This window comes from Anomaloglossus baeobatrachus, chromosome 7 (assembly GCF_048569485.1).
Source record: "Anomaloglossus baeobatrachus isolate aAnoBae1 chromosome 7, aAnoBae1.hap1, whole genome shotgun sequence".
NCBI lineage: Eukaryota > Metazoa > Chordata > Amphibia > Anura > Aromobatidae > Anomaloglossus > Anomaloglossus baeobatrachus.
Window position 1 is genome coordinate 120,693,799 of NC_134359.1, and position 22,341 is coordinate 120,716,139.

The 22,341-nt window shown below is 46.2% G+C and overlaps 2 protein-coding genes across 3 annotated transcripts in view; both read right to left on the reverse strand.

Annotated features, from left to right (window-relative positions):
- Positions 1-19,505, reverse strand: part of LOC142245186 (aldehyde oxidase-like) — a 314,224-nt gene extending 294,719 nt beyond the window's left edge. For both annotated transcript variants that reach the window (XM_075317642.1, XM_075317641.1), the window contains exon 1: positions 19,214-19,505. Coding sequence is in view for 1 of the 2 variants with exons in the window: in XM_075317641.1 (XP_075173756.1) it covers positions 19,214-19,435 (222 nt within the window). In the remaining variant the exon portion in view is untranslated. The remainder of the gene's footprint in view (positions 1-19,213) is intronic.
- Positions 19,506-19,616: 111 nt separating this feature from the next.
- The window catches only part of LOC142246636 (aldehyde oxidase 1-like), a gene marked incomplete at its 5' end in the record, with an annotated part of 160,702 nt that continues 157,977 nt past the window's right edge, over positions 19,617-22,341 (reverse strand). Inside the window, one exon of the mRNA XM_075319703.1 lies at positions 19,617-19,890. Coding sequence (XP_075175818.1) covers positions 19,834-19,890 — 57 coding nt within the window. The remainder of the gene's footprint in view (positions 19,891-22,341) is intronic.

The window sequence follows — 22,341 nt, forward strand, 5'->3', positions numbered from 1 at the left end:
TCCCGTACGTCCTTTATCGCAGGTTTTGGTCGGACGAAGATCTCCGACGACCGGACCCTGACGTTACCATCTATGCCACTAAAGGACAACCTATAGACCAGGTTGGAATCAAAGAGGTAACCATAAAAGTGGGAAGGCAGGAAATAAAGGGACAAGGATTGATTGTTGTAGATAATGATGTTAGGATAAGGAAAGGAACCCACAAATCATTTTAGGCACTAATGTCATTGAGAATTGTCTAGGAGAAGTGTTGTTGTTGCTTCACCAGATTGCTGAGGGTGTTGAGGGCAGACAACGGAGAGCCCTGCAAAAGGAGATCCGAGTCATCTTGAGGAAGCAACAAGTAAACCAGAACCCACTCATTCAGAACACTGGCCCACAATCCTGACAGCCAGAGGGGTAGTTGACGTACACAAGGGAAGGGTACCTGCACGAGTGCTGAACTGTGGGGAGGAGGAAGCTAGACTACCAAGATACGCTACCATAGCCAAACTGTTTACTTGCACAAACGACGCTATACAACCTGTAGGTCCCCTGACACAAGCTGACTCAAAAGAGGACGAGACCTCCCAAAAGCAGTTAGAGGACTGGTGCCAAAAACTCCATGTGGGAACTGACTCTACCCCCACCTACCAGAAACAAGGGGTTCATCGGGTCGTGCAGGAATATGAGCAGGTTTTTAGTAAGAACCCACTGGACTTTGGTAGGATCAAAGGGGTGCAACATCACATACCCACAGGCAGTCATCCTCCCATTAAAGAAAGACATAGGCCTATACCACCAGCCCATTACCAGAGCGCCAAGGATATGCTGAAAAACATGAAAGAGGCAGGAGTCATTAGGGACAGTTGCAGCCCTTGGGCAGCTCCCCTGGTCCTGGTGAAGAAGAAGGATGGCACAATGAGGATGTGTGTAGACTATAGACGGATAAATCAGATAACACACAAGGATGCCTACCCTTTGCCACGGATAGAAGAATCCCTCGCTGCCTTAAAAGCTTTTAACTACTTTTCTACCCTAGATCTCACTAGTGGCTACTGGCAAGTTTCTGTAGCAGAAGAAGATCGGGAGAAGACGGCCTTCACCACCCCCATGGGCCTCTGTGAGTTCAACAGCATGCCATTTGGACTTTGCAATGCCCCGGGACCTTCCAGAGGTTGATGGAGTGCTGCCTGGGACACCTCAACTTTGAGACCGTCCTGCTCTACCTGGATGACGTCATTGTGTACTCCAAGACCTATGAGGACCACCTGAAACACCTGGCTGAAGTCTTTGAAGCACTATCCCGATATGGGATGAACCTGAAGCCATCCAAGTGCCATTTACTAAAGCCAAAGGTCCAATATTTAGGTCATGTGGTCAGTGCAGAAGGAGTAGCACCGGACCCAGTAAAGGTCACAGTCATCCAGAAATGGCCCAAACCCACCACCGTCCGAGAGGTACAGCAGTTCCTTTGCCTGGTGGGCTACTATAGAAGGTTCATCAAGGGCTATACGAATATGGCGGCACCTTTGCAAGAGCTCCTGGTAGGCCAAGCAAAGAAGGGAAAGACCTCCGGCCCACCGTTCAACTGGGGAGAAGTAGAAGAACAATCCTTCAGACAAATGAAAGGGGCCTTGACGGGTGAAGAGATTCTAGCCTACCCTGATTACAGTCTACCATTTGTACTGTATACCGATGCCAGTAATGTGGGGCTGGGAGCAGTGCTTTCACAGGTGCAGAAAGGCAAGGAACGTGTGATCGCTTATGCCAGCAGGAAGCTCTGGCCTACTGAAAGGAACCCAGAAAATTACAGCTCATTCAAGTTAGAGTTCCTGGCCATGGTCTGGGCTATCACAAAGCGGTTAAAGCACTACCTGGCAGCCACTAAATTTACCGTCTTCACAGACAACAGCCCCCTAACCCACTTGGACACTGCTAAATTGGGTGCCATGGAGCAACGTTGGGTAGCCCGGCTAGCAAACTATGATTTCACTGTCAAGTATCGAGCCGGCCGCAAGACTGGCAATGCAGATGCTCTGTCAAGGATGCCTCACTTAGCCGACGAGGGTGAATATGTTGATGACCTTGAAGAGATCGAGCTCCCAGCGTTCCATCGCCATGAAGCTAACCAGTGCCAGCAGTCACACACCAGCCACCAAGAAGTGATCCAGAATCCGCTACCTCACTACAATTGGAGGGAGGCTCAGGAGAATGATCCAGCGGTTGGCTTGGTAAAGAAACTGATCACTCAACCTGGCACCAGCCTTGATTCAGAAGCCCCACCTGAGGCACAGCACCTGTGGAGAGACAGGGGTCGATTATTCATCCACCAAGGCAAACTCTACAGGAGCATCATTGACCCGAAGACGCATGAGAAGGTGTGACAGGTGATTGCGCCACAGAAGGATGATCGGATGGTGCTGGAAGCCTATCACAATGGCGCTGGCCACTTTGGTTGGGTGAAACTGGAGGCACACCTTAAAGAAAGATTCTACTGGGTGGGCATGAGATCTGCCCTGGAGAAGTGGTGTCGAGACTGCGGCCCCTGCAATCTCAGAAGAAAAGACCACCACAGCCAGAGAGCACTGCTCCAGCCGATCGAAAACCAAACAACCCCTGGAAATAGTGGCCCTGAACCATGTAAAGATGGCGCCCAGCAGACAGGGCTACAACTATGCCCTTACTATGGTTGATCATTACTCCAGGTTCCTGGTGGTAGTACCAGTCAAGGACTTGACAGGTCAGACTGCAGCCAGAGCTTTCCAAGCCTATTTCTGTAGACCCCATGGCTATCCAGACCAAGTGCTCACTGACCAAGGCCCAGCCTTTGAAGCTGAGGTGTTCAGTGAGTTTTGTAACCTTTATGGCTGCAAGAAAATCCGTACCACACCTTACCATCCTCAAACCAATGGCATGTGCGAGAAGATGAATCACATTATTCTCAACCTCCTGAAAACTCTACCACTAAAAGAGAGGTGCCAGTGGATAGAGAAGCTGCCTGACTTGGTGGACATGTATAACAATATCCCTGTGAGTTCCACGAACTGCACACCGGCATACCTGATGAGGGCCAGACCTGGAAGACTGCCAGTGGATCTGGAAATGGGAATTGAGACCCCTGAAGACCCTCTACAAGGTTCCGACTGGGATTCCACCCGCCAGGCCCAGTACAAGAGAGTACAAGAGTGTGTGGAGCGAAACTTGACTCAGCAGCGGGAGAGACAAGAAAAAGCCTACAAGCAAAATGCACCTGCTGCTCCTTTGACACCTGGAGAAGTGGTTCTCAAGAGAAAGAGGAGAAATCACAAACTCGATAACCACTGGGAAGCAGAACCCTACACCGTGTTACCTTCAACGCTTAACCGGGAGAAGACATGCCTCATCAGCAAAGATGGAGGAAGGACAACAGCTGTGGTTTCCAGAGACCACCTTAAGAGGTGCCCTGAACAACTAAGGATCCCTGAGGAAGTCCCCAACTCTTCACCAGCCGAAGAACAAAAGAAGAAGATAATCCACACTGTGCTGGGTGATTTCCCTGCAAGTTGGCCTCAATACAATGGAGTTGTTGTAATCCCAGTGATCACCTTTCCTCAACCCAGAGAAGAAGCTAGAGGACCAGAAGAACATGTTCAGAACCCAGAAGAGCCGGGTGAAGCTGAACCAGAAGACTATACACAGGTATCAGCACCTAGTACACCCATCATTCACATTGAGACACATACACCGGGTGGGAGGGCACAACCTCAGAAAGGTGACAGCATAGTACCGCATAGGTCAAGCCGCAGCAACCTTGGTCAGCTCCCAATACGGTATAGAGAAAATGCAGTTTAGAAAGAAGTTAGTTCAAAATGTCTGTATGAAAAGTAACGTTTAACCTGTTTTAAAGTTAAGTAACGTTTAAGAAATTGTGCCCGCAAGGACTTTTGCGCGAACTGTTTAAGTTTTCCTGTTAGCACCTGGTTACGTGCAGTTTAAAAATTGACCACAGGTTATGAACCGGCATAGCCACAAACTCTCGCAGTATAAAAACTAACCCCAGTGGTAGCAACCTCAGAGCACGCCTGTTTATGGGGCCTGGCTCTGCACCACCAGAGCACGCCTGTTTATGGGGCCTGGCTCTGCACCACCAGAGCACGCCTGTTTATGGGGCCTGGCTCTGCACCACCAGAAAGCACGCCTGTTTATGGAGCCTGCTCTACAACACATGGAAGCTGGTACGCCTGTTTATGGGGCCTACCCTACGCCGCCATCCTCAGGAGAGGAAGATTGGAGGAAAGATCTGGGATACAGATGGCCCAGACCTGGTCACCAAAGGGACCGGTGACCTGCCTCCTGGAAGTTTCTGGGTGAGACCAGGACTTGTGGGTGGTGGGTGGTGGTGGAATGGTACCTGGTATGTTTTAAATGTAGGTGTCTCCCCTGTGTGGGAAAAGTTGTAATTAAAACTTTCTTGTCTTTGCAGCCCGAGGACGTGCTGATGATAACTAAGGGGGAATGTGGCGCCCCTGACCTGGTCAGGCACCACTGAGTACTGCACCCATGCTGGGGCAGTACTTCCAGGTAATCCTAAAGGCCAGAATAGGGTGTGTACACACAGACACATAGCAACCAGGTCTCCCACACCATTAGATGGGACCCTTGGGTAGCCTCTAAAAGAGGCTAGCCTTCAATTATTGTCAAGGGGTGTAGGGAGGGGCTGGAAGCTAGGTTGCAGAGGCTGTCAGGAAAAGAAGGAGGAGCAAGCCAGTCTGAGGACGGTGAGCACAATTGCTGAAAGAGAAGCAGATGTGCACACAGGAGTCAGACCCTGCACGTGTAGTAGCTGTTAGCGGGGGAGAACGGTGACCTGCTAGTCACTCTGAAAGACACCTGAAGAGAGGCAGTCGAGTATGGGGACTGTTGGTGACTAGGCACGCACGGGGAACAGGTCCCTAGAGCAGACGTCCATTTACTGATCTGATAAACCTGCCGGTGAGGGGACTAGAAGTTCCTCACCAATCATCTAGAGTTCGAGCCTCAGCAGCAACAAGGGGACCCATAAGGAGATAGAGCCAGAAGCCATCTCACCTGGTCCACGCTGCCGGCAAATGGGCCAAAAAGGGGAGAAAAGGCAGTAGCGACTTCCCTGGATGAATCCCACGATACTCCAAGTCAGGGGTTATCCGAAACAAGAAGTGCTAGGAAGGCGAGTTAACGGTTACCCTTAGACCGGCCTAAAGGATATCTAGTTCCACCTGGTTTAATCTCAGCATCGCCCGGGTACCTCACAGACCATCTAAAAGTTAGTAAAAACAAGTTGAAAGACTTTCCGGACTGAGACTGAGTTATTCTGGGACCTGTAGTTCTACACACCCGAGCCACTGGGGCCAGCCTCACTCACGGGAGGCCACACCATCCGACTGCAGACTCCATCAGCCCCAGACGCTCATTAAACCTGCAGTGGCGGTCACCCATAACCCTGACCGTAAACCGTGAGTGGCGTCACGACTCCTATATACATATAAATCCGACATAACTGTTGCCAGAAATAACCAAGGTGGGGACCCTGTGGCGTCCCTGAAGGCGGAGTGATGTCTCTAGGGTGACCGCTGCAGCCAGGCCCCACACTTATATGGGATAATTATCCAACCCGTGTAAGGTTTGCTGCGGTTTGTTCTACTGGTGGTGTTCTGTGTTTTGAATTGCCCTATAATACAAAAAAAGGGGCCACATGAAGGATGACACCATAAATACCTGTGGCGCATTCTGCATATGGTTGTTTGTATGTTGTTTTTTTTATTAAATATATTTATTAAAAGTTAATTTTTAGGCGTATTTTTTGAGGGATGTACGTAGCTATTTCTCACATCTGTAAAGTTCTACAAAACTTTGAGGAATTAACCAAGATGGTGAGCGGTGATGGCGCCATAATTGGCATAATCATTCCACTTCTGTGTCTACTCAAACATTTGCTGCTCACAATGAAAGCGGAAGCTTTGCATGTGGACCAGGTGGGGAGATGAAGGAAGAAAGTACACAGGTTTTTACTACCCAACCCAGCCTCATCTCAGCTTCTTAGTGCAGATTGGGTGATAATGAGGAGGAGGAGGAGGCTGAAGAGCAGGGAGAACAGGAGATGATTGCCTGTGCTATAGAGAGTTCTACTCACATTAGCTGTATTTGTCTTTTCCTCTTGGATGGGCTGACGACAAGGAGGAGAGGGAGGAGGACATGGAATGTCGTCCTCCTGGTGGGTACAGGGAAGTCTGACCTGTTTGGAGTCTGGCATCGCGTTATACGCATTTTGGCCAACACTGATTACTGGTTCTTCACCATGACATCCTCTATGATTCCTCTGTGCTGTACAACTATTGAGTATCCAAGCTGGACACGTGGCATGAACTGTCCCTCTATACCTTGAAGGTGCTGACGTGCTCTGATGCTAAAGTTTTGTCAGAGCGGGTTTTTAGTGCCGCCGAGGTCATAACTAATAGGTGCATCCACCTGTCAAATGAAAATACTGACATACTGACTCTTATCAAAATGAATAAGGCCTGGATTACTCCAAAATTCTCAACCCCACTGGATGACAGTAGTGGAAGATAAAGGCAATTTTAATGTTGCTTTTTTTTCTGGTGTATTCCTATTCCCCCTTCTCATATATATATGGCCACAGTATTGGGAGGAAGAATGTATATATGCCCAAAGTGTGGAGAGGGGAAGTATATATGGCCACCCAGTGTGGGGAGGGGAAAGTATCTATGGCCACACAGTATGGGAGAGAGGGTAAGAAAGGGGAAAGTATATATATCCACACAATATGAGGAGAGAGGGTCAGGAAGAGTATGTATCTATGGAGACAGTTTGGGGAGAGAGGGTGAAGGGGGAATGTATACAAACATAGTATGGGGAGTGAGGGGGGAGAGTGCATACAAACATAATATGAGCAAATGGGGGAAAGAAATTTTAACGATACAGTATGGGGAATTTCAGAATTATATGTGAGCAAACGGGGAATTTTGAATAAACGGTATGGGAAACAAGCGAGCAGAATGGGGAGCGAGAAAGAAATGTTTGTGGACACAGTATGGAAAGTGAGGGGGAATGATTGTGGAGGTAGTGAGGAAACAGTATGGGATGAAAAAAATGCGAGGAGGCGCAAAATAGAGACTGACTAGTGGGGGAATGGAGAGGGGGCAGCATGGGGTGGACAGTGTGAGGTCAAAGTGAAGAGGGGTGTGTGATGAGGTGGCACAGTATAAAGACTGGGCAGTATATTGGTGGCACAGTGTAGAGGACAGTTAGAAAACAGGGCTCAGTATGGAAAACAGTAGGCAGTCTAGAGGGCATGTACCATTAGAGGGACAATGTGTGGGTCATATTTTGTGCAGAGAACACAGTGAAGGGCTATTCTTTATTCAGGGGCACAGTGTAGGGCAGAAATTTTTATATAGCAGTACTATAATCCTTCTGCTATTTTTAAGGGTATTGTGCCAGAATATGGTGCAGCAGTGCAGAGAAGATGGAACTCTGCATAGGCGAGATGTGGATGTGAAAAATCATCATGGTGTCTGGACAAGATGAAGAAAAGAAAGAGATGACTTGGATCAGAAATAACGTCATCTATAAGGTACCTGGTTGTAAATGATTATTTGTGATACTAATTCTCATCAGTACTGAGATTCCTGTATGGTCTGCAGTCTGATGATAAAAATATAGAGTAACTCCGGCACACTAACTCTTTCCCATAGAGACTGAAGAAAACACAGTAAAATTGATGTCAAAATCCTTCTCTTTTATTTTGTTGGTGCAAAAAGTGGAACAAAAGGTGCTAGAGAACAGCAGGGTATGGAGATGGGTAGGTATATGGAATACAAACACGTGGGCTTGACCATATGCTAATTCAAGAAATTATTGGTGATGTATAGGACAACCTATGTGGGAATACACTGTAGGTGATAGGTAACTCTGTCATCAAAGGAACAGATCAGGTCCAATGTTCCTATGCGGGCTGCAATGTAGTGACTCCAGGTCATGCACAGGAGGTATAGGTTTCGCCAGGATTTATGCATATGGCAAGACCTAAATCATCACCAGTGTAAAGGTTGGTCTCTAGCGTAATCTGGTATATAGGGATCCTGGAGGTCCAGGAAGGATATAACTGGGATGTTGAATAAAGACCAAGGGCTATGGGCCACAATATGGTCTGAGGATATAGCGGATAATATGGCAGATAGATACCAAACAGGGTAGTTGCCTGACAATGACTTCAGTGGTCTAGCCTGGGAAAGGATCCATGGGCTATGGTAGTAGAAGTCCAGGTAACTACTGGCATGAAGAAACCAAGGGAAAAATTGTGAAAACATACCCTGCTGTAGCTAAATAAAAGCATAGTGCATATAAACATAGGGTACTTAGTAAACACTGTTTTTGATCAAAAAAGGCATAAAGCTATCCCACCAAACGTCAAGGTGTACCCAGTTGGGATAGTACCTACACTCTCTAATATTAAAACCTTACCATGGGTCTAAAATAGGCCTCAATGTGGCTAAGGGCTGAGAGCGACCGGGTCCCAACAGGACACACACAGTCAGGGGGATTCACAGAATTAAATGTCCAGCTCACCAAGAGGGAGGGCCACACCCCATTTGTACTGAATACAAAAAAACTACATAAAAACAAAAAAGTGAGCCGGAGTATGAGATGGTATACATGGAGCTTGTGAGCTTGCTTTTTTTGATCAAAAACAGTGTTTACTAAGTACCCTATGTTTATATGCACTATGCTTTTATTTAGTTACAGCAGGGTATGTTTTCACAATTTTTCCCTTGGTTTCTCTTTGTCTAATGGCCAGTGTGAACATGGTCTCACAAGTTCCATGTATACCATTTCATACTACGGCTCACTTTTTTGTTTTTTGTTTTTTGTTGTTTTGTTTTTAACTACTGGCATGAGCCTGTGGTGCTATAGGGGTAAACCGCGCATCCCCCCGGAAGAAGGCATTAAGATCGAAACCTATAGGTCGGGGTTTCTTGGATCCTCATTCCACAACTCAGGTACATGACTTTTTATTAGTGTGCTGAGGGGCTTTTTAGCTCATTCACTTGCGCCTATTGATATGTCCTCTGGCACTGCTTAATTTTGTTGTTGCATGGACATTTGGTCCTCAGAGCATGCCTTATGGCAGCTATTTACATATAATTATATGAGCAGTGGTTGGCGGGCATTTCTGTATGGTGCTGTTAATGCAGCCATTCTTCATCCTTACTGATTCTGATCACTGAGTTGTGGTGTGAGTACGCCACCTGCTGGTCCTCTCACTAAAGTCCTTTTATTAACCCTTTTTTACTGTTTTTGTACTTTCTGGATTAAATAAATTTATATACCTTTTCATAAGCCCTGTGTACAGTCTTCTTTCTCTTTATTTGCATATTTTGGCCCATAGCCCTTGGTCTTTATACAACATCCCAGTTATATCCTTCCTGGACCTCCAGGATCCCTATATACCAGATTACGCTAGAGACCAACCTTTACACTGGTGATGATTTAGGTCTTGCCATATGCATAAATCCTGGTGAAACCTATACCTCCTGTGCATGACCTGGAGTCACTACATTGCAGCCCGCATAGGAACATTGGACCTGATCTGTTCCTTTGATGACAGAGTTACCTATCACCTACAGTGTATTCCCACATAGGTTGTCCTATACATCACCATTAATTTCTTGAATTAGCATATGGTCAAGCCAACGTGTTTGTATTCCATATACCTACCCATCTCCATACCCTGCTGTTCTCTCTCTTTTGTTCCACTTTTTGCACCAACAAAATAAAAGAGAAGGATTTTGACATCAGTTTTACTGTGTTTTCTTCAGTCTCTATGGGAAAGAGTTAGTGTGCCGAAGTTACTCTATGTTTTTGCCTTAATTTCCTCCTGAGCACCTACATGAGGTGATGCGAGGTTTTTTTTCTTATATACTTGCAGTCTGATAATGACTGATAACTCCCAGTATCTCCTTATCATTGTTAAGGATGTACTAAAAGTTGTAGGTTCATGCAAATGTATATGGGTCTGACCTGACATTACAGTTGATGTACCATATAATGATGGTGGTTCTGGTAATGAATTTCTGTAGTGCTGGTGGTTGTGATGCTGTGTTTCTGTACTGATGGGGTTATATGGATGTATTTCTGTACTCCTGGAGGTTCTGGTGAGGAATCTGTGTACTGTTGGTGGTTCTGGTGAGGAATTTCTGTACTGCTGGTGGTTCTGGTGAGGTATTTCTTTACTGCTTGTGGTTGTGAGGCTGTGTTTTTGTTCTGATGGGGGTTCTAATTATGTATTTTGTACCTCTGATGGTTCTGGTAATTGTATTCCTGTGCTGTTATTAGTTATGATCCTGTACACAAGTAACAGTTCATTACTTGTTAGATTATGTTATACATGGCTATATTAAAAAGGTTGTGCACTACTTTAACATTGATGACTTATCCTTATGATAGGTCATCAATGTCTTATTGGACGGGTTCCAGCCCCCCTACCAATTGGCGATAGCAGATGGCAGAAGTGCTAAATTCCTGGTCTGCTCCGTCTTCTGATAGTGCCTGCGGCTTGGTACTGCACATCTCCTCCTATTCAAATCAATGAGGTGGATGTGCAGTACTCGGCATACTTGTGCTCACATGATCGTCCACTCTCGCCAATGGCATGGAAGAATCCAAAGAGTGTGCAGGGCGCGTTGAGAGAATTCAGAAGTCTGCAGTCACTTAGAGTGACTGCAGACTTTCATCATAAACCTCGACAACCCTTTTAATTATAAAATTAGGCAGTGCAGCCCAATCCTAAAAAGCCTGTAATATACTCCCTATCAGGATTCAGCTCTCCTTGCTGGTCCCAGCAGTCATCACATGGCCACTCCACTCATATGCAATTTTCATATTTAGCCATGTGACAATTATCTTCTCTTTCTACTTCTCTGTTTTTCATTGAACATTGAGAGAGTTAGGAAGAGCAGCTCGTCTGCACGTGACTAAAGCGGGCTTTACACGCTGCGACATCGCTAGCCGATGCTAGCGATGGCGAGCGTGATAGCACCTGCCCCCATCGGTATGCCAATATTTGGTGATCACTGCCGCAGCGAACATTATCGCTACGGCAGCGTCACACGCACTTACCTGGTCAGCGGCGTCGCTGTGACTGCCAAACAATCCCTCCCTCAAGGTGGAGGGACGTTTGGCATCACAGCGATGTCACCGCGACGTCACTAAGCGGCCGGCCAATCAAAGCGGAGGGGCGGAGATGAGCTGGACAAACATCCTGCCCACCTCCTTCCTTCCTCATTGCTGGCGTGTGGCAGGTAAGGGGAGGTTCCTCGTTCCTGCGGCGTCACACGTAGCGATGTGTGCTGCCGCAGGGACGAGGATCAACTTCGCCCACGCAACAGCAGCGATAATTGAGAATGGACCCCCATGTCAACGAGGAGCGATTTTGGACGTTTTTGCAACGATCCAAAATCGCTCCTAGGAGTCACACACAACGAGATCGCTACAGCGGCCGGATGTGCATCACAAAATCCGTGACCCCCAACGAGATCGCTGTAGCGATCTCGTAGCGTGTAAATCCCGCTTTAGTGTGCAAATCATGAGCGGTCACATAACGACTAGGCATACCGCGGGAGGAGGGGGCACCAAACAGAATTCTTGCCCTGGGTGCAGGAAAGCATAGATACACCTCTGATGTGACCAATATCAAGAAATGAGAATTTCCATGTTTTTCAAGGTTTATGTTTATGGGACAATAAAACTGATGAATAAAAATGATGTAATCAAGTGAGTATTTAATACATTTATTCCAATTTTCTTGCTTTTAAACTATGAAAAACACCAACAGCCTGCATATAATATAATCAGGAGACTAACAAAGTTACACAATTCACCTGTTATTGATTTGATATATTTTCTATTTTGCAAAAAGCGTTTGATATAATTTCTCAGCAAGGCTACTGTACTATCAGATGGCACAAAATGATAGTATCATATTGCAGATAGGCTTCAACAATTGCATTCTGAGCACTTAAAGCACTAAGATGCTGATTGCAGGCATACCTGTTATAGAAAGATGTGAAGCTTGATTAACTATATAGCTTTAATCAAAGTTGCAGAAATGCACTACACTTTGATTGATGTGTGCAACGGGGGCGGGTCTTTGTGGGTTTGGTCTTCACATTTATGCCTCCTGTGTCGTCTTCCTGGCTTGCCCCATTTTCTTTATCTGAATATCACGCTGCTCCACAATTGGTGTTGTTGGCAGCGCGTGCGCATTGCCAAGGTACTCAGGTCTTCAATAAAATGGCGCCGCAGTCTGCGCATGCGTGTACCTCAATCTCTGGCACCAATTTATTGAACACACTGCGGTGAAGACCATGAGAAGCATCGGTGCGTATGCAGATTTTTTTTTCTTTTTTATATCTGTGCACTTACCGATGCTTCTCAGTCTTTACCGCAGTGTGTTCAATAAAATGGTGCCGGAGATCGTGGTAAGCACATGTGCGGACACCGGCGCTATTTTTTTTAACCAATCCGTTTTTATTGAAATTTTTCAAGAGAAGAATATATAACATGCATACAGAAAAGAGAAGAGAGGATTTGCCACTACAGTTTGCCTAGGTGGGCCACTGCCCTCGGTACATATATAGCCCTCATAATACACTTTCAGACCAATATATACTTTTATTTAGGGTTTGCTAGTTTCTGCTCGATCTCTTGCATAGCTAAGCCCATCGATCTATATGTTATACCATACTAGAAAGCGGCTATGTTAGTTCATGTCATGAATCCCCAGTGTACTCGGTCGAAAGCCTTTTCTGCGTCTATTGAAAGAAGCCCTAGGGGCTCTCCTCTCGACGTCGCTCTGGCTATTAGGTGTATTGTCTTGTTCACATTGTCTCGGGCCTCCCTACCCTGCACGAACCCAACCTGATCTGTGTGTATAATGGATGGCAATAGAGGCGCCAACCGGTTGGCCAATACTTTCGCGAAGACTTTTACGTCAATATTTATTAGTGAGATCGGGCGGTAGTTGGCCACCAGTGTTTGATCTTTTTCAGGTTTAGGTAAGACCGTGATATGGGCTTCTAGTGACTGTGGAGTAAATGGGGACGACTCGGATACTGAGTTATATACTTTTGTGAGGAATGGAGTAATTTGAGTTTTGAAAAGTTTATAAAACGCGGGGGAGAACCCGTCTGGTCCCGGGCTTTTGCTGCTTGGAGAGTCTTCTATTGCCCTGGCCACCTCCCCCTCTCCAAATGCCGCGTCCAAACCCCTGGCGTCTTCCTGGTCTAATGTGGGTAGGGCTGTCTCTGTAATATATGAATCCATTCGGGTCTGTAGATCCCGCGGAGCCATTTCGGAGAATTTACCCCGAATATTGTATAGATCTGTATAATATTCTTTAAAATGGTTTAAGATTTTTACGGGGTCTTGCGTGTCTATGTTTCCCTGGGTCTTTATTTTAGTAACATGCAAGGCTTGGTTACGCGGGTGTAATAGGCGCGAGAGTTGTCGCCCGCTTTTGTCTGAGTGGCTGTATAGTAGTCTTTTAAATTGATTGTGGAACCTAAGAAGCCTACAATCCAAAAGCTTCTTTAATTTATCTCTTGCTGTTGTGAGGTTGGCTAAGGGGTGCTTCACACACAGCGAGCTCACTGCCGAGATCGCTGCTGAGTCACGCTTTTTGTGACGCAGCAGTGACCTCATTAGCGATCTCGCTGTGTGTGACACTGAGCAGCGATCTGGCCCCTGCTGCGAGATCGCTGCTCGTTACACACAGCCCTGGTTCGTTTTCTTCAAAGGCACTCTCCCACTGTGACACACAGATCGCTGTGTGTGACAGCGAGAGAGCGACAAATGAAGCGAGCAGGGAGCAGGAGCCGGCGTCTGACAGCTGAGGTAAGCTGTAACCAAGATAAACATCGGGTAACCAAGGTGGTTACCCGATATTTACCTTAGTTACCAGCCTCTGCAGCTCTCACGCTGCCTGTGCTGCCGGCTCCGGCTCTCTGCACATGTAGCTGCTGTACACATCGGGTTAATTAACCCGATGTGTACTGTAGCTAGAAGAGCAAGGAGCCAGCGCTCAGTGTGCGCGGCTCCCTGCTCCCTGCACACACAGCTAAGCGGTGTGCGCTGGTAACTAATGTAAACATCGGGTAACCATACCCGATGTTTACCTTAGTTACCAGTCTCCGCAGCTTCCAGACGGCGGCTCCGTGCAAGCGCAGCGTCGCTTGCACGTCGCTGCTGGCTGGGGGCTGTTCACTGGTCGCTTGTGAGATCTGCCTGTTTGACAGCTCACCAGCGACCATGTAGCGCTGCAGCAGCGATCCTGACCAGGTCAGATCGCTGGTCGGATCGCTGCTGCATCGCTAAGTGTGAAGGTACCCTAATACATCCGGGGAGGGATTAGATTTGTGTGTTGTCTCTAGTGTAGTGATCTTTTGGAGAAGCTGGGCTACCTCCTGGGCTCTCTCTTTTTTGATCCGTGTCCCATGCTTTATTAGGGTCCCCCTTATCACACATTTAAATGCCTCCCACTGAAACGGTAGGGGTGTGGAGTCCGCTGCGTGGGTGGCTATGAAGAATTCTATAGACTCCCTCAAGTCTATTACACATTGTTTGTCTCTCAATAAGGAGTCGTTAAGCCTCCACGTCCATGCTCGGTTTGGATAATCCGGCGGAGAAATTTCCAAGAATACTGGGGCATGATCAGACCAGACCACATTCCCTATGGTAGCAATCGGGTGCCACGAAAGAACTCTCTGGCTGACCAGGATAAAATCGATGCGACTGTAAGTCTGGTGGGGATTGGAGAAAAATGTATAGTCCCTGTCTGTGGGGTGCATAATTCTCCAAGCATCAACCAAGTGGAGATTGGCTAACTCACGTTTCAGGGCATTCAGTCGTCTCAGAGGTATGGCGCTCCTCCCCGTCGACATGTCCATTGTGGGATTTAAAGCAAAGTTAAAGTCGCCTCCTAGCAGCACCTCCCCCTCAGCGAATTCTGCTAGAACCTTTAAAAAAGAGCGGCATGCGTTAGTTTGGTTAATATTTGGTCCGTACCAACCTGCAATTGTATAAACCACAGAGCCTATTTTGATTTTTAGCAGTGCGTATCTGCCTGCCTCATCTGTCTTGGAGTCCAAAATCGTGTGAACCAGGTTTTTGTGTATTGCGATTGAGACCCCTTTAGATCTTGATTCATTGTTCGTGCTGTGGTACCAATGTGTAAAGTATCTATTGTGTAGATTTGGTATATGGTCCGTTTTAAAGTGCGGTTCCTGAATGATAAGAATCTGGGTTCTTTGTTTGTGCATCTCGTATAGGATATGTGACCTCTTTTGAGACACGTTGAATCCCCTAACATTTAGTGAGCCTATTTTGAGCCCCGCCATTCTGTCCCAGTGCAGCGCTACCTCCTAAGGGAAAGAACACTACGGGCAGTAGGGGGTTTGACGAAGGGAGGGGGGGGCGGAAGAAGTATAGAGGTGTAAGTGGAGAGGAAACTAAAAATCCTTTAGGAGGAAGAAGAATGAAAAAGGAAAAGGAGAAAGACGAAGAAGCTGACCTCAAGCTGACCTTTACCTCCCTATCTCTCCTCCAAGGGTGTGTGAGGAGGGAAGGGGGAAAAAACAAAATTAGATAACTTTAAGTTCCCCCCCCTCTTACCCTCGACAACCAGAGAAAAGGGTAACAATATTTAACTAATCCTCGCAACGTGAGGATTGGTACCCTCTATGGGGGTTGTGCTTTCCAAGGGGAGAGCCTCCCCCCGAGCCAAGAATTTTCAAGACATGTAAACTTAACGGTATATTGTTGCAAACGTTTGAACAAATGCCCTATAAATGTGCCAATGCTGTGTAACGGTACCGGGTTCTTTCTGTTATGCTTTCTGTGTGGGCCTCATTTCGGTACATATACTTATATACATCTTCCGTTAGGAGGAGACGGTGACCCCGCCCCACTTGCCCTTTCGCTCCCCCGTGTTATTCTCGAGTATTGATCTAGGGTGACCGGTCACCGTGGGTCCGTTCTCCGAGGTAACTACCTCCAAACCTTAGCAGGTATTCAAATCTAAGTTGACTCAGGACGCACGTGACCGGCCCCCGTAACCTGACTATCAGCAGGACATATTTACATTATAACTGTATTAAAGTCCAACCACTCAGAACCTTGGTCATTACGGCTCCATTTCCTCCCGTCTCGGTCTTCTCCTTGGTTCTCTGCGCCATTGAGGTTGCGGGCGATTTGGACCATTCTCCTGTAGTCCTGATGGTAGCTCCGGCCACTCCGTTATCTGGACCTGCGGAAGATTCAACGCTGCTGTAAAGTCCTGGAGGCCTCTGGGATGAGTAAGCATGTGCATCCGGCCCTCTCGATGTACTCTCAGACGGAAGGGGAAGCCCCATGTGTAGGGTATGTTACGCTCTCTCAGGATATCTAGTAATGGCCTCAAGGCTTTTCTTTTCTGTAGGGTCCATCTCGACAAATCTGGGAGAATCTGCAAGCGGGATCCCTGGAAGGAAATATCTCCCGCCGCCCGGGCTTGTGTCATTATTGAGTCTTTCACTTGGTATCTGTGGACCCTGCAGATTGCTTCCCGTGGGTAGTTTGGGTCCACAGGTTTAGGGCCCAAGGCTCTATGGGCTCTATCCAGTTCCAGATAGGATCTCTGGGGGAGCCGAGCAAGGGGTTAAACATTTCTTGAAGTGTTGTATGCAGCTCGCCTGGGGACACAGATTCTGGGAGCCCTCTAATTCTTATATTGTTTCTTCTTCCTCTGTTCTCGGCATCATCTATCATATCTGCCAGGTAGTGAAGTTGAAAATAGTGATCGGACATGTCTTCTTTTTGTGTTATGATTTGGGCAGACAATGTGGTTGTGGTTGCCTCGACTGCTGTTACTCTTGCATCCAAGTGCTGGACCTCATCTTTCAACACTGTCAATTCAGCTTTATAGGATTTCTCTAATCTTTCCACATACTGCTCCATGTCCTGTTTAGTTGGGATGTTCCTAATATGGGCAGCAAGGCTTTGAATATCCATGGCCAGCGTGAGTCCCCCTTGAAACCCCCCATTGTTGTCTGTGTCAGTCTCTGTGTTTTGGCATTGAGATGTGAGCTCACTACTTGGTGCTGTACTGGTGTTTAGCATTGTTGTGCCTGCAGACTTCTGCCCCACCTTATAGTGAGCTTCTGTGTTAGGTAATTTGAGATGCAATGGGGAACTTTGCTGGAAGGAGCTGTGTGTTCTGATAGCTGCTCCACCATTCCCCCCCTCCCCCATCAGGAACGTGCTCCTGGTGGTTATCTCCTGCTCTGAATTGATCCCTGTCTGGCATGTGCCTGCTGCATTGTTATTTAGAGTCAGTGTTTGTGGCCGCTCCGTCTGCCCCCTGCTGCTGCTGCACAGCTTGGTCGGCTCCTGTATCTCCCCTGACAGGGACTCACATTCATTTGGTGACCATGACGCTGCAAGCTGTGCTGTTCCTGAGCTCACTGCACCATCTTGCTTCCACATGGACACTGACTCACCGCCCGCTGGGGTTTCCTGCATCTCTGGAGTCACTCGGTCAGAGGTATGGGGAGCTGTGCTGGGTGTCACTTCTGCCGCCTGTCGGTTCACAGCACTCCTCAGAGATATGCGCTGATGGATGGTTGCTGTGTCCACTGCTCTGTCCTCCATGACTGCTTGCCTGGGGCCTGTGAAATACCGAGTTATGCCTCCAGTTACTGTTGCAGATTGTCCCACAAGTGCTGCCTTCGGTCCCCGTTTCTTCTTGATTCCCATGGGCCGGTTTTGGGCTGGTTTGCTGCTCTGTTTCACTGTTAGTTCTTGGCTCGGGCCAGGAGCTGTGCTTACACACGTCTTGTCTCCTCCATGGCCAGGCCACGCCCCCCACCGGCGCTATTTTAATGAAGATCTGAGCACTGTGGCAATGTGCAAGCGCCACCAACAACAGCAATAGTGGCATGGCACAATATCCAAATAAAGAAAAGGGGCCAAGCCAGGAGTACACTGGAGGAGGAATAAACATGAGGACCTGACCACAAAGACCTGCCCATGTTGCACACATCAATTAAACTGGAGTGCTTTTCTGCAACTTGGATGAAATGTATTTAATCAACCAAGCATCACATCTTTCTGTAACAGGTATGCCTGCATTCAGCATCTTAGTGCAAATATGGCACTGCATTTACCTCATATAGGAAAATCCTGCTGGTTGGTCCTCTTTAAAGGCACCCTGACAACTGAAACATTCTGCCTAAAACATGTACAACATTCAGTATATCAAACAATAGTTGTATAATTTCAGCCAGTATTACTCTGAACCACTGCAGTGTTTTAGAGAAAAAAATACATTTAAAGATGATTGGGTCACATGCTGCATGGGTACTTAGTCCAAAAGGCAAGTTCCTGGCGGCTTCCCCCATTAGCTTCTCTTGAGTGACAGGTCTCTTCCTATATAAACACTTTAAAGGGGAGCAGGCAGAGCAAAGAATACAGGGACTGGGTTTTTGAACTAGTCACTTGAGCGTCACGGTCACAGTAAAACATAGTTGGCTGAAATCATACTGCCTGTGGTTCGGCCAACATGTATCAGCTCTCAGGTTCATTTTAAATAAAAAAACAAGTGTAAGGTTGCTAACTTATATACACCTAGATTACATTGCATGGTCTATCAACTAAATTGAATACAAGCTAGGAATACCAGAGCAAGCATTAGACGAATATTGGATAAAGACGAGCTAAGAAGCAGCATTAAAAGAAGCTTGAATGTGGGGTCCCTCACTATAGAGGGGTATTAACAAAGTGAATGATAATGGATGGGACTCAGGAGGATTCTCAACATTGAAACATACAAAAAATTGTTTTTGTTTAAGCTTGGAATAAAAAATAGTGTAAAGGTAATCTTATAATAATAATAATAATAATAATTTTATTCATTTATATAGCGCTATTAATTCCACAGCGCTTCACATACATTGGCATCTTATCAGCATGGATGGATATATCCAAAATCAATAAAAAGATTGTATAGTTGGCCAGGGAGACATAAGTTGCATATAGAATAATGCTATTCCCATAATCAAACATCTATTTCAGAGGTTCATGGCTCAAAGGCATCATATAAAATTCATTCCCCCCCTCCCCCCCAAAAAAATAAATCTGTAGGATATTTCCGTCCACTTACCTTCCTTCCATTAACATAAAAGATAAGCTGATCAGATACAGCACCTACAATCATGGTCTCAGGTCTCATGCTGCTGGAGCTATAGACCCAAGCAGATCTCAACACTAGCACAGGGTAAAAGTAATGGTTTCTTATTAAATTTTGGAAGGAGGAGTGAAGAAAGAGCACATGGGTGGAAGTGAGATACGTATCTCCCAAAGAGTTCTGGAAACAAATACCCATTTATCTTCTCTGCAGCCAGAAATCTCGCATTTAGCTTCCAGCTCTTGTTTTAAAATGACAGAACATTTCAAAATAGGTATTTTTATCTCTTAAACCAATCTGATCCCTTTAAAAATAATTTTTGTGCTTTGCATATCCTTTATTCAATTTACTATTGTCAAAAGCTTTTTAACTCTAGGAAAATATCAATAGAAAGAATTTCTTGGTGAAGGTCCTGATAGATTAGAAAAGTGCTTTTTTTATTAACTTAACTTGACTTTCTGAGAAAAAGAGTTAGAATTTTTCATTTACTTCTCCACCACAATTTTTTTTATTAAGAGATTAATCAAAAGATGGAAATTTGCTTTGCAGTACTCTTTCTATGATTGAGTACTGTCAAAAAAGTGCAGTTTTCTTGTTCATTCAGTGACATCAATGGACCAGGGGATAAACGTTCCAGCCTTGTCTCTTGGTATCTGAAAAACAATAAGAAATATGAGTACTATGTGCTATAGCATTTGCTATTATATTAAAAAAGTAATGTATTATATATACTAGTGACCACTCCAGCATTTTTTTTTATTTCACCACTGGATTGGTGCTTTAAATCTAAGCCCCCTGCCCCCTGTCTTACGCTCACCCTCCGGCGTCTTCATATGTTTTCAGCGTCACTCCCAGGGGCGGACATATCATTGATGCAACTTGTGCAGCCACACATGGGCCCATGATGTAAGCGAGGGGTCATTTCCACTTCTAAAAAAGGTGAAATTGTGCATTGTTCTTGTACAGGGACCCTTTTCTGTCAGTGTGCGCCAGTGGTCGCTCCTATTGGTCTATGGCACTTTGTGACCTGCCAGAAGCTCCAGTGTTTCATGGAGTGTACTAAAGGTCACAAATCCATACAAATCTATGAGAGGCTTGTTGTCGCTCTCAGACTTGCATTGAGAGCTTGTGACATAGCCTCTGACCTCCAGACAGAAGCTACAGTCACAATATGGTGCCGTGGGACTGAAGCAATGACAAAAAGAGATAAAAACGCTGAAGGGTAAGGGTACCTTCACACTTAGCGATGCAGCAGCGATCCGACCAGCGATCTGACCTGGTCAGGATCGCTGCTCTATCGCTACATGGTCGCTGGTGAGCTGTCAAACAGGCAGATCTCACCAGCGACCAGTGAACAGCCCCCAGCCAGCAGCGACGTGCAAGCGACGCTGCGCTTGCACGGAGCCGCCGTCTGGAAGCTGCGGAGACTGGTAACTAAGGTAAACATCGGGTATGGTTACCCGATGTTTACATTAGTTACCAGTGTGAGCAGGGAGCAGGGAGCCGCGCACACTGAGCGCTGGCTCCTTGCTCTCCTAGCTACAGTACACATCGGGTTAATTAACCCGATGTGTAATGCAGCTACATGTGCAGAGAGCCGGAGCCGGCAGCACAGGCAGCGTGAGAGCTGCAGAGGCTGGTAACTAAGGTAAATATCGGGTAACCACCTTGGTTACCCGATGTTTATCTTGGATACAGCTTACCTCAGCTGTCAGACGCCGGCTCCTGCTCCCTGCTCGCTTCATTTGTCGCTCTCTTGCTGTCACACACAGCGATCTGTGTGTCACAGCAGGAGAGCGGCTTTGAAGAAAACGAACCAGGGCTGTGTGTAACGAGCAGCGATCTCGCAGCAGGGGCCAGATCGCTGCTCAGTGTCACACACAGCGAGATCGCTAATGAGGTCACTGCTGCGTCACAAAAAGCGTGACTCAGCAGCGATCTCGGCAGTGAGCTCGCTGTGTGTGAAGCACCCCTAAGTATAAGACTTGAAACAGGGGACTTGGGATTAAAGCACCACTCCAGAGCTGACAAAATAACGCTGGAATGATGCTTTGAACAAGGTACCTGACATGTTCCCTTTAAGGAATGTGCAGCATGTCTGGAACAACATCAATTATTGTTACAAATCCAGGAAAAAAGTATCTTATTTTTATAAGTTATCCTGTCTGATGGCAACATTGAACATTATCCATTTCAGATTGAGTTAAAAATGTTGTACTTTGTGAGTTAAAAATCAACTTTGTACTTATGAAAATTTTTAGCCTTTAAAGCATGAACAGTTTGTGAACAGAGTGGTATTAACCCTTTTAGGAAACCAACAGTCGTTGGGCACATTTTGTTGTTGAAAAACATGTTTGTTTAAAAAAAAGAAAAATTTAATAAAATGGTAAAGTAGGGAAAGTTTTGGGGAGTGTTTATTGAATTTTTTTGTGTGTGATTTTTCTTTTTACTTACTGGACTAGCAATAGGGGTGTCTGATAGACACCTCTCCACTACTAACAACAAGGCTTGATACCAGCTGACACTACACATCTGACATCAACCCCAGCTATCATTACCCATTACACCGATTGCCAACTCACCAGACCAATCAGGAATAGCTGAGGCGAAGAGTCAGAATTGGCGTATCTAATGTGATGTGCCACTTTTGGGGTGGCTTAAGGCTGGCAAGGGCCTAATAACCATGGACCTTCCCAGCCTGATAATATCAGCACCCAGCTGTCCGCTTTACTGCCTTTGCTGGTAACCATGTAGTTTTTTTTTCATTTAGTTATTTATTTGGTTAATAGCTGTAAAATCTATCCAAGTATCTATCTATCTATCTATCTATCTATCTATCTTTGCACATCTTTGACACATAAAAAAAAAAATCATTAATTTCAGTGTAAATAGTTTTTTTCCGGTACGTGTCACATATATGTCACACGGACAGCACACACTTACATATGGACGGCACACGGATGACACACACATGCATATGGACAGCACAGTGATGTCACATGGATTGCACACACATATACACGGATGGTAAAAATGGAATGTGCCAGATGTACATTTTATTAAACAGATGTGTGAAAGTGGCCTAGGAAAATGTTTTATATAAA